At 50.8% G+C, this 10818-nt stretch overlaps 5 protein-coding genes across 5 annotated transcripts; 1 reads left to right on the plus strand and 4 right to left on the minus strand.

Moving 5' to 3' along the window:
- Positions 1-86: 86 nt before the first annotated feature.
- Positions 87-2923, minus strand: BKA58DRAFT_359500 (flavin reductase like domain-containing protein). Its single transcript, XM_046168732.1, has 2 exons — positions 2754-2923; positions 87-2704 (listed from the first exon to the last, which is right to left on the minus strand). The coding sequence occupies exons 1-2, from the start codon at positions 2818-2820 to the stop codon at positions 180-182; spliced, it is 2592 nt and encodes an 863-aa protein (XP_046026565.1). The 5' UTR covers positions 2821-2923; the 3' UTR covers positions 87-179.
- Positions 2924-2996: 73 nt separating this feature from the next.
- Positions 2997-3865, plus strand: BKA58DRAFT_383208 (uncharacterized protein). Its single transcript, XM_046170160.1, has 2 exons — positions 2997-3377; positions 3441-3865. Exons 1-2 carry the CDS (start codon positions 3033-3035, stop codon positions 3576-3578), a joined length of 483 nt encoding a protein of 160 aa, XP_046026566.1. The 5' UTR covers positions 2997-3032; the 3' UTR covers positions 3579-3865.
- Positions 3866-4490: 625 nt separating this feature from the next.
- BKA58DRAFT_157978 (uncharacterized protein) lies at positions 4491-5998 on the minus strand. Its single transcript, XM_046164907.1, has 5 exons — positions 5918-5998; positions 5793-5865; positions 5707-5743; positions 5543-5636; positions 4491-5484 (listed from the first exon to the last, which is right to left on the minus strand). The coding sequence occupies exons 1-5, from the start codon at positions 5960-5962 to the stop codon at positions 4660-4662; spliced, it is 1074 nt and encodes a 357-aa protein (XP_046026567.1). The 5' UTR covers positions 5963-5998; the 3' UTR covers positions 4491-4659.
- Positions 5999-7007: 1009 nt separating this feature from the next.
- Positions 7008-9400, minus strand: BKA58DRAFT_337362 (prenylcysteine oxidase 1). Its single transcript, XM_046168271.1, has 2 exons — positions 9023-9400; positions 7008-8973 (listed from the first exon to the last, which is right to left on the minus strand). Exons 1-2 carry the CDS (start codon positions 9120-9122, stop codon positions 7505-7507), a joined length of 1569 nt encoding a protein of 522 aa, XP_046026568.1. The 5' UTR covers positions 9123-9400; the 3' UTR covers positions 7008-7504.
- Positions 9401-9550: 150 nt separating this feature from the next.
- BKA58DRAFT_383214 (uncharacterized protein) lies at positions 9551-10786 on the minus strand. Its single transcript, XM_046170161.1, has one exon. It carries the CDS (start codon positions 10690-10692, stop codon positions 9793-9795), a length of 900 nt encoding a protein of 299 aa, XP_046026569.1. The 5' UTR covers positions 10693-10786; the 3' UTR covers positions 9551-9792.
- Between the last annotated feature and the right edge of the window lie 32 nt (positions 10787-10818).

Genomic DNA, 10818 nt, shown 5'->3' on the forward strand with positions numbered 1-10818 from the left:
TACACGGACCAAGGTTAATCCGTCACCGAGGTCACGTGTGTAGAAATTCACCCTCACTATCAACATCACAAACTTGCACTGCAGAAGCAATAGAATAAGTTTCCGCCCAAATCATGTAGTCTCCTCATTCATATTACGTACATTGGGCATGATGTACATACCGCACATACAATAGCATACTACTCATTCCTTCCTTCGATAAAAGAGTGAGTGCCCCAACGTCCCTCGGCCGATCCTTGGCCACCCTTACCCTGCTTGCGTTTACTTTCAAGCTTGTTACGGGGTTCTGAATCAGGTCGTGTGATCTTCAACGACCGGTCTGCTTTTATCTGCCGAACTTTTGGCGACCCGCCTTCCCTGCAAGAAGGACTTGCGCCGTCTGGTGTATAGAAGATCTGCTCAAACTGTGCCTCTTCTTGAGCAGTAGCCTGGGCTGCGTTCATAGCTTGTTGCATCTCATCACTCGAGGATTGATATGTAGGCGCTGCGGGTTCGTACTGTATCGGTCTGTGTGTGATGTCAAAGCTGTACGTCTCTTTCAAGTACCTGGCGATAGCTTGGTTCTCTTCCTCGGTGCCATTGCCGTAGTAACCCTTCAGCTCCTTTGCTACGAGCGTGTCTAGAATAACGCCTCGGTTCAACGGTTTCTCACCCACCTGCTTAGAAGGGTTGTTGCTTGGTAGCGCAACTGTGGCATCCCAATGCAGGCCCATAGCGGCAAGTCTGTCTTTGCCCGACCATCCTGTAGCGCGCAGTGGGGTTTCCTGAACAAATCTTCTGATGCGCTCCTCAAGGTCTTCCCAGCTAACTTTCCGAACAAACCAAGGTCGCAACATCTCTTCAACAGCGCCAACAAAACCACGGAACGATTTGTTAGAATAGTACAAATGCTGGATCTTGCCCATCAGAAAGTCCACATCCATTCCTGTGATGGTAGGGTTTACGCCGACTCGACGCAACAGCTCACGCCAGTCTTGGAAGATGTGCTTTCGAAGTCCCACCTCAGAATCAACTTGCAGGGCATTGATAAAGCGGCACAGAACTACACGAGCTTCTTCTTGAGTCACCTCGCCAGCGACGTCCATGGCTGAAGCATCGAACAGTTTAGGATGAGTCTGGGTAAGTAATCGCGCCCGTGCTTTTTTGAAATGTACAGCCGCTAATTTGCGTTCGCCGATGGCTTCCATGGCTGCGTCTAGGGGAGTTTTCAACGCAGCCTCGTATTTCATTTTCCGAAGGTAACCTCGCAGGTGAAACTCAAGCTGTTCAACTTTTATGATGTTTTCGGTACCGCTGTTTACAAGTCCTCGGCGGGGATCGAAAGGCGGTGCTAGGTTTGCTGCTCGCAGAGGCTCCATGATGTCGCTTGGTAGGAGATCTTTGCTACTAGGGTTCACGCCCAGGCTGTACAGGAGAGTGCGGTAATGTTGAGACAGAAAGCGCGCATCCAACGCGACGAGCCTTTTCGCTCGATCAACAATCTGTGTCCTCATTGCCGGTGTTAACGGCCCGTAGAAGTCACTCAAGACTTGTCGGCCTTCCGCTTCGGCACGCAATCGCGCAGGGAGGCCCATTTCTTTTCGGCACTCTGCGACAAGAACCTCTAGATCAATTCCGAAATTTCCAGTAGCATACGGTAAACTCGATTCGATGTTCCTATAGGTCTCGCCAGATGGCTTTTCGTAATAGGCAGGGGTGTCTTTGATGAGGGTCTTGATTTTCCCCATGTAGTCCTGTCTTTCTCTCTCTCCGGGAAATAATTGATAGTCCCATACTGAGAAAACACTTTCACCAGCTGCGGATTGTGTGGATCTTGTAGGAGTGTAGAGTTTTTCGCCCGCAGGTTTACGGTATCCACCATTGATATACATGATGGTTGAATCCTTGGAAGCTCTTTGCTCTATGCTGTTGATTCTGGCGACAAGGATGACATGATCTGCGATGGGAAATTCATGGGTGACCTTGCATTCCATCGCAGCCAACACCTGTTCTCCCAATACCTGCGGCGCAAGAGAAGGCATATTACTAGGATCATAATGATGTCTGGGCTTATCGAGCTTAGGCTGATAGAGTCTAAGCTCCTTTGATCGCAGGCTGTAGGCATCCGGATGGTTCCCTCGACAAAATAGATCGACCACTTTCGCACCGCCTCTGTCAGCGGAGGGGTAATGAACGCGAAAAAGGCCATTGGATGCCCGAATAGCATCCAGGGTCTGGGACGGTTGTTTGATGTTGAAGGAAATCGTAGGCGGATCGAGGGTAACCGTACTAAGTGAAGAAACGGCGACGCCCATGGGAACGTGTTCCTGAGTATCAGGGTCGATGCTCTCGACCGTGAGGACTGCGACCGAACTCGGAACGTTACGCATCACTCTGCGCACCGAATTCTTGAGTTGCTCTTCCCCCAGCTCCGCCTCAGAGAGCTCAAAGGAGGCATCCTGCTCTTCCACGGGTTCCTGCGTGTTTGCTATCTCCTCTGATATACTTGCTGCCGGTCGGAATATCCGTGCCCCTCCCCTTCCTGATATATTTGGATTCTCCTCGCCAGTTCCTATTGCTTCTTCGTCATGCGATTGCGACGGGGAGTGACTTTGTTGTTGCAGCAGACGGGTCGTATTATAGTAGCGTGGGGTACAGATGCCGTTGCGGGGATGTGTATCGCGACGAGGGTATTGAGAGGCAATAGCGCATGATCTTGGCCGTTCTAACAAGATATTTAGTATATATGTACCACTGCACACTAAGGTACTAACGGGTATGTTGATTCCATCTGTAGAAGGCTGCGAAAAAGCGCGAAGCCGGGCGCTGCGAGAGCGCCATGTTCAGAGTAAGATCTTCCGACTTGACCACATGCGCCGAGGGGGAGGAGCGCGTAATGTTTCGACAAGACGCGACTGTTGAAAAGCAATTCGGTGCGAATGACGAAGTGCGCGGGTCGAAGATGGAAATGTTAGATCGGCCAAGGCTGACCTCCGCCTCTTCGCCGCAACTTTCCTCTCGAACTCCAACACACGACCCCAGCACAAGTGACTATGGCGTCTCCAATCCCCTCAATGAGCGCACTGCGCGTTCTCCGACAATCGATACAGCCTCAAGTACGGCAAACGAACCAAGTGCGACACGCGACGCTTCTCCGCCGACCAAAGCGACCCTACACCTTCACGCAACTCATAACCCTCTCCGACGGCAGCTCCTTCACCCTACGGACCACGAACCCACAGCCTGTATACCAGAGCGCAAAGGACATACGGAACTCGCCGCTATGGAATCCGAGTTCACAGAAACTACTGAATGTCGAGGAGGATGAGGCTGGCAGATTAGCTGCTTTCAGGACAAAGTTTGGGCGAGGATGGGATGCTGATACTGATGCCGAGAAGGTGCGTCTGAGAGAAGGAGATTGAGAGAGTGTACTACGAATATTTTTGCTTACTCTTGGACAGGGCAAGCAGGCCGAAGACCATCTTCTAGATCTTATCAGCAGCCAGGGCAAGCCGCCAGGAAAACCAACCGATGCCACCAAGACACCACCTGCGAAAGCGCCTGCATCGACGCCTGCGAAACCAGCCGCGAAGAAATAGAGAGTCTATGCAGAAGGTGACGGATGCCACATAACATGGCGATATCATGCAGCACGCTGTAGATATGGACGAAGCTTCATAGGGAGGTTCAACGACAGACGCAGACTATCGCAGTCATGCTATTGTTCCTGTTTCGCTATTAAACAGTCAGAATGTCTCGTGAATCGTGTTGGTGTCGCACAACGGGAAGACTCATGGCAAAGCCAAGATGCGCCCATGTACTGCTCCACACTCCAGGCTCGACTCATACAGTCAAGTATCTTCAAAATCCATCCACCAGCGAACAATGACTTACGCACAAAACCATCTTTCTTGACTCTCTCATTTGAAGTTCATATCTCAGTGATCAACCCTACTGAATGCCGCACATCATGGCAAAACCTAGCTACAGCAAGATAACCGTTGCTACGCCTCACAATGACACCCAGCGCAAGGTCACAAAGCCTACAATAACGGGCAGGGCGGCCTCGAAACCAGGAAGCAATTGGCAGATGAAGGGCTGGGTACCCATGAATCATCCTCCAGATTTGTCTAAAATCATCATCGGCGACCCCAAGAACCCCCATAACATCATCCATGGCAAAAGAATACAGAAAGGCTCTCATGTGAATGAGTCACAGTTGGGCAAAGCGACGAACCCCATCAATCTGTCAGACGACGAGAACATATCAATTCACACAGCAAACGCCCAGGCAGCGTCTCCCACAGACACAAACACAAAGAGAGGGCATCTTCAAGATCCTCATGAATGGTAGACGATGATGAAGGCGTGTATTTTGATGAACGTCTTTCGAGCTCTGGTGTTGATTGTTTTTATCTTCTCATTTCTGTTTCACTAGCTAGCAATACAATTCTCGGGTATTTGCACTACCAGCCTCATACAACACTATATATAGTGTCTTAATCGTAAGAGCTCAATGTCATTCCGAGTACATTAAGTGGGACTATCTACACGTACCATTCCAGTTCCCGCCCGAAGAAGCCAAACAAGAGGTATAAAACACACACACATAAAACAGCCAACGGCCATAGTATCCAGAGCGTCCCGGTAAACTTGCCAATCACGATACATGTCTCAGGATCAAACAACACCGTCCCCAATGACCCTCCGCTCATGACCAACCCACTCTTCCCCTTCACTTCTCACACTCTCCGTCCGCTCCCTCCCCTCCTCATCAATCTCCACTTCCCTTGTATGGATAGTCTGAACCCTGATATTATTCAACTCGACCTCATCTCCAAACTCCTCCCGCGTGGGTGTGCGATACATGCCACGACTCGGAGCGCGGAATCTGCTAGGCGGAGACGAAGACTTGCATTCTGTTGTAACGCTCGAGAGCACTAACCGGGGCGACGTCTGCGGGCGGTTATAATGGTGTGGATTGTGTGTGTTGGTAGAGCAAGGGAAAACGTTGAGGCTGGGTCTTCGGGAATTTCTGTCGCTGTTGGTGGTACTGCTGCTGATGCTGATGTTGTTGCTGGTCGGCGACTCGTCGGATATGCCCTTGATGGTGATGATTTCGCTGCGCAGCTTTTCTTCTGTGTTGTCTCCGTATGCTAGCTTGCTGTGCCGCTTTTGGTGCGATCTTGTGCCGCTTCTTGAGCCGAGTGTGTCGCCACCCATGCCGCTCTGCGGGTTTGTAGTCACTGTGGTCTTGTCTTTCGATGTCACCCAGTGTAGGACTAACACGCAAAACAAGATGTCGGCGTTGCAGCACATCAGGCATATCCAGCCTGGCTCGCCTTTTAGTACCATGAGAATTGTTAAGTTGACAACGGAGGTGGTGAGGGTGGCGAGGGAGCCAATGAGTGAGCGCTTGGCCATTCGGTGGAGCGTGGGATTTGCGTTGTGTTGGTAGGAATAGAGACCACGGAGAGGGATGATGAAGAGAGCGGTCAAGTAGACCTAGAGTTGCGTTAGTCAGGTTCATCGAAAGGAGCCACAGCAGGAAAGGAATGCGTACGTTGACAATAACTTCGAAGGTGATCAATGGTAGCATGGCAATCTTTTGCATGCCAATGATGCATACACCGGAGTCATCGATGTAGGTTATGCGGCTACAATACGTCAGCTTTTTTCCTTCTTGATGTAATGGATGCGGCAATGATGAAGGCAGGTGCGACTTACAAGATGAAATTCATGACGACAAAGATGGTGTAAGGTACTGCGTTCGTATCAACATAGATTCCTGCAAGCTGTTGGTCGTGACATACGTAGCATAAAAAGGCAATTGAAGAGCCACAGCTTCGTCTTCATGCGAGGCTTCTTACTTCCCCTGACGACATACTAGATCACGTCAATGACTACTCGTCTAGGAAATAGCGGTGTTTATACTCACGGCTTTCTCAACGAGGAAGTAATATATCAGAATCTTTGTCGTCATGTAGCCTATCAGACCTGTATGATAGTCAGTCTCTGGTCGACGCATTCTGGCATCATAAACTTACACAACAATATGCCGCCTTCACAGACCTGCGGTGAGGAGTTGATGCCAAGTCCATGCACCACAATTGCCGTGGCAAAAACGAAAAATGCTGAATCGCAGTATATGATGACAATTACTAAATCATGCTGTTAGGATCATGCGCATGGTCAAGATGCCCAAAAGGCGTGTGTTGTATCGCACATACACCACATAGCCAAAGGCAGTGCCATCCATTTTTGGATAAACTGAGTTCGTCTCACTGTTGCATGTTATTAGTATTGCCATTCCTTGTAGTAGTATCGATAGTCAAATACTTACTTATGCAAACAGCAAGTACACCAAACGTGCTGATCTGCAGCATGATACTGATTATGTCTCCCGCCCGCGGCACCTGCGCAGGTACATAGTTCTGAACTGCCATGGTCCCGGTATTCTACTGTATCTTCAGCCTCGCAAAAGACCAATATGTTGCAAGCGGAAGCAAAGGGCTATGGCGAAAGAAAGCAAGTAGGATATCACGGATAGCGAAACAAGAATGGAAGCACACGACCCATTTCCCTAACCCAAGCCAGGGTACAACAGGGAGAAGTAGAAAATTCCATGTGCAACTGACCCTTTAACGGAGTGCCCGCACGCAAGCACGTCAAGGCTGAGAAGTGCGCCATCGAACCTTGTACTGACAGTCTTGGCTATCCAGGCCTTTCCTTCTGTTAGGGTGAGAGGGATCTCGTCTGTTCAACGGTTAGTGCTGTGTTCGGAAGTTTAATCCCTGAGGCGGAACCATGTCCGGATGATCGCCGTTGGCTTCGTTGGGGTAGCACGGAAGGCCTCATTGTAACGCCACACACAGGCCAGACAACCAGTTCTGCGGCTGGAGTCTTAGCTTCGTTCACTCATTTGCATCCGAACGCGAGAGACAAATTCGGTGGCATGCCTTGCTGCTAGCTCAGTGAGTTGATGAGTGTGGAAAAATAGAAGAATGGAAGAGTAGGCATTGACGAATACCATGATGATCAACTTGATAGACGGCAATACAATCTCACTATTCGTGCACACCAAAGGAAGGAATCTCAGACAAGAACATCGCAAGGCCAGTACTCAACCTCGAATTAAACAAGAACGATGGACCCTCGCCAATCTCACGTGGCTGTGATGGCAGATCTCCGATCTGTTAGCGTTCCAAAATCTGCGAAAGCGGTACTCAAGCCGACTGGACCAATCCAACTGGAACATTTCGAATCAGTGTCAAAGGAAGCGCCAAAAAAATGTCGAACATGACTAGACTGAAGAGTAGCTTAACCAGATCCAGGGCAAGCGACAAACGCCGCTCTTCCGAGTACCGGGCTGATTATAATAGGCCTGAATCGTAGCGTCTGTGCTGCCACCTCGCCGAAGTGACTGCTGAATCAGTCATGGTGGCAGTCTTGCGTAGCGGTGTTCATGCAAGTCTTTTAAAGTTCAAACTACGTGGCTTGCGATAGTATCCAGAACACGCAATCCTCATAGCTCTTGTTGATACAGCGCTTCGTCGGTGCCATCTTTCCGAGCGTTTACATAACTGTCATCAACGCCCTGGGAAACCCACTCATCCCTGATCAGTCTAGCAATGTTTTTCCCACTCAATGCACTCGTCTCCATGGTACTGATGAAGCTCTCGATTCCGCTGGTATACCACAGTCCGTCGTCCAGCTTGATCTCCTCAAATGTCACGCGTGGGTATTCGCGTGGGTATGAGTACCACAGTTTGTGGTGTATCCAGCTCACCGTGCCATTTACGTCACCGTGTTCGGCTTCCTCGTTTGAGACATCTTGGCCAAGAACGCGCGAGAGGAAGGTGGCGTTCACACGGGCGGGTGAGAAGATCTTGTAGATGTATTCCAATCGAAGCGGGGAAGACTCTGGATTGATACCAGCATCGGATATAGATATGCTGAAGAAATTGGGCGACCCGACACCATCCACCGGGACCTCAGACGGGGGTAGTGTGGTAAGGACGTATTGCGGTACAGGCGTCTCAGGCCCGAGGTTGAAAGCTTCTTGGTCTAGTCTGAAGGGCGACGCAAATAGGGTAGTGTACAGTTTCGCATAGGGGATCTCATCGGGAATGTGCTGTGGCGCAGGATGGATAACAAGATCCGAATACTGAAGAGGGGATGCGAGGATAACATCGTCGAAGACCGATGTGTGACCGGTACTTGTGGTAACTTCGTAGCTGCCGTCCTGTTGCTTCGAGATCTGAGCGACAGAAGTGTTGAGGTGAAGATTGGCGCGAGAGGCCTTCAGCATTTGCGCAAAGATCTGCCAGTTGCCTCCCTCAATCTGCATTGCTCCATTTGTTGCCATGCAAACCATTGTCTCCAAGCCGTGGATATAAGGCAAGTTCGAGGCGTAGTTGACCCGGGTGCTGGCCTGAATTATCTCTTTGGAGAACGCCTCCCCAATACCATTTGTCTTAAGGTACTGCTCCCCTGTCACTCCAGTGGCTTCCAGCAAGCCCACTCTCTCGACAGCGGCACTCAAGCTCTTCCACGGGAACACCGGCTCATCATACATCTCAAAGAATTTGCCCACGGCACTCTTCATCAGCCTGTTGGTCCAAAGCGGCGCAGCGCCATATCTCCACAGCAGCTTCGCCTTGTCCCACCAAGTATCACCTGCTTTCGTCACTACAACGAATTCTCGTCCATTCCAGATGCCCAAATCAGGCATCTCCATTTGCGCTGCGAGATCTCGCCCAGCAGCAGATAGATTGAATTCCTCCTTGGCTTTCACCATTATTCGATTGCTCTGTACGAAGATGCTGCCGCCCAGTTCTACAGATATCGTCGGGTCGTTCCATGGGTTCACAGTCGTTGTACGGCCGCCGACGTAGTCGTTGCGTTCAAAGACGGTGATGTTTGTAGGGATGCCTGCTTCGGCGGCATATTGGGCGAGATGGTACGCAGCGGACGAGCCACCTGCACCTGCACCTTCTTGGAGTCAGCATTTGTTATAGATCTTCTGGGAATATGAACCCACCTATAATTGCTACCTGCTTTACGTGGTGAGCCTGATCATTGGGTGTGAGAGCAAGTGCGGAAGGTAGCACCGAGGCAAGGCGCAACCATCGCGTCATCATGATTACTCCTTCAAAAAAGGCCGTGTTGCTTATATGTATGTTCTGGATAAGGTGTGAGGAAAGAGGAAGCGGCGTTGAGCTCAAGTGATGTCGCAGGTCATGGTGGTGCGAAGGACAAAGGTTGGCATGGAAGGGCGCGGCAACGGTGATGATGGTGACGCGGCATGGATCAGCCAGCGGCGGCTACGAATGAGCATCTGAATAGAACGTCGTCCTTGTGCAATAGGGCGATGTGAGTAAGGCATTATTCACATGTTTTTATCCATCGCGAATTTGTGTATTCAGTCTTATTCAGTAGATGCGACAGATGAGAGTAGGACGACGCGCGGGGGTTCGCGTTGACACGTGCTTCAGCTAGATGCACACAATCTTAAGTCCGCGCTGTGCCCGATGGTCATGTTGCGGCCAATTCATCACTAAGCAAAACGTTAAGAGAAAATCGAGAGTAGATTCTTAACGCTATAAGTGAACAAAACGCCCGACGAATGATGCTAATCGTATAGTAAACCGAAAGGATTCCCTGTTACGCCGTACTCCAAGCGTGCCGCTAATCCAACGTGTACTCGCCCATGGCTCGTATCATAAGTATCGTGAGATGGTCATTATCCATGTTTGGGCTTACCCACCTTATTACACTTCTCCGGAATTACGATTACTTCTCCTCGACAGTTCATACAGCAAACTTGACCGTCCGCTTCGTGGTCTCGATCTTGTTGACAGGCATGACTTCGCGTTCAACTGTCACTTCCCTCGAAGGTGTGTCTCGCACGCCCCTTCGCCTTCTCTCACTACGTTTTGCTCTCGCCTCGCGAGTCTCACGTAGTTTCCACTCAGTCAACTGTTGTCGCCGCTTCTGCGACCTTGCATATGCTAATGCTGGTGTAGGCTTGAAGCCAATCCCGTTGAGTCCAGTACCGTCATCATCTGGGTCAGTTGAAGGATCGACCAAGTGTCCCGTGATCTCGCTATCTCGCCACGTGAGAGCCGACATTGAGGGCGACGGCGATCTAGCCCGAGGGCGGGGTTGCGAAGAAGAGGGGTTTTGCGCGCGCGACTTCTGCTTCGCAGCTGTATGCGACTGTAGCGTCGTAGGTATAGGCGATGAGACGAAGCTGGTGTGTTGGGCAAAAGAAGCGATATCTGGCAACAAGCGGGGTTGCGACGCCTGAGGGGTCTCTGGTATCACCCGAGAGAAGCCCAGCTCAGCCGTGACAGCGACAGTATCCAAGTCTTCCCCGTTTGTATAGCTGTTGAATTGCTCGCGTATAGTATATGTATCTGATGCAGTTCCACTGTCTACTCTCATGGCATCGAGCTTTGGCTTCTTGCGTATTACATCGTCGGTTGGTGTGAGCGGGGACATGGGTATTGCCGCGAGTGCAGTGAGGTTCATACCTCGTAGCTGATCTGCGACTGCATTTCGTGGGCTATCGGGGCCTGATGAGGGCGCGGGATTGCCTCGCGGTGGTGCTGATGCGGGACGCAGGGCGAGGGCCGTGTTGAGCAGAGGGACAGGCGGGGGTTGATCGCGCTTGCGCTTCGGGGATGGGTGCGCCAGTTGCGTAGGCATTTCGCCGGTGAGCAGGGTGCCAGAATTACATCGAGGACTGCAGCTAAAGGATGTTGGTGAAGCCTACAAAGGTGGTGTTGTTGTTGTGTGAAAGAGTAACAGCAATCAAATCGCACATGATCGCCC

Source organism: Alternaria rosae (assembly GCF_020736505.1).
Source record: "Alternaria rosae strain MPI-PUGE-AT-0040 chromosome Unknown BKA58scaffold_4, whole genome shotgun sequence".
NCBI lineage: Eukaryota > Fungi > Ascomycota > Dothideomycetes > Pleosporales > Pleosporaceae > Alternaria > Alternaria rosae.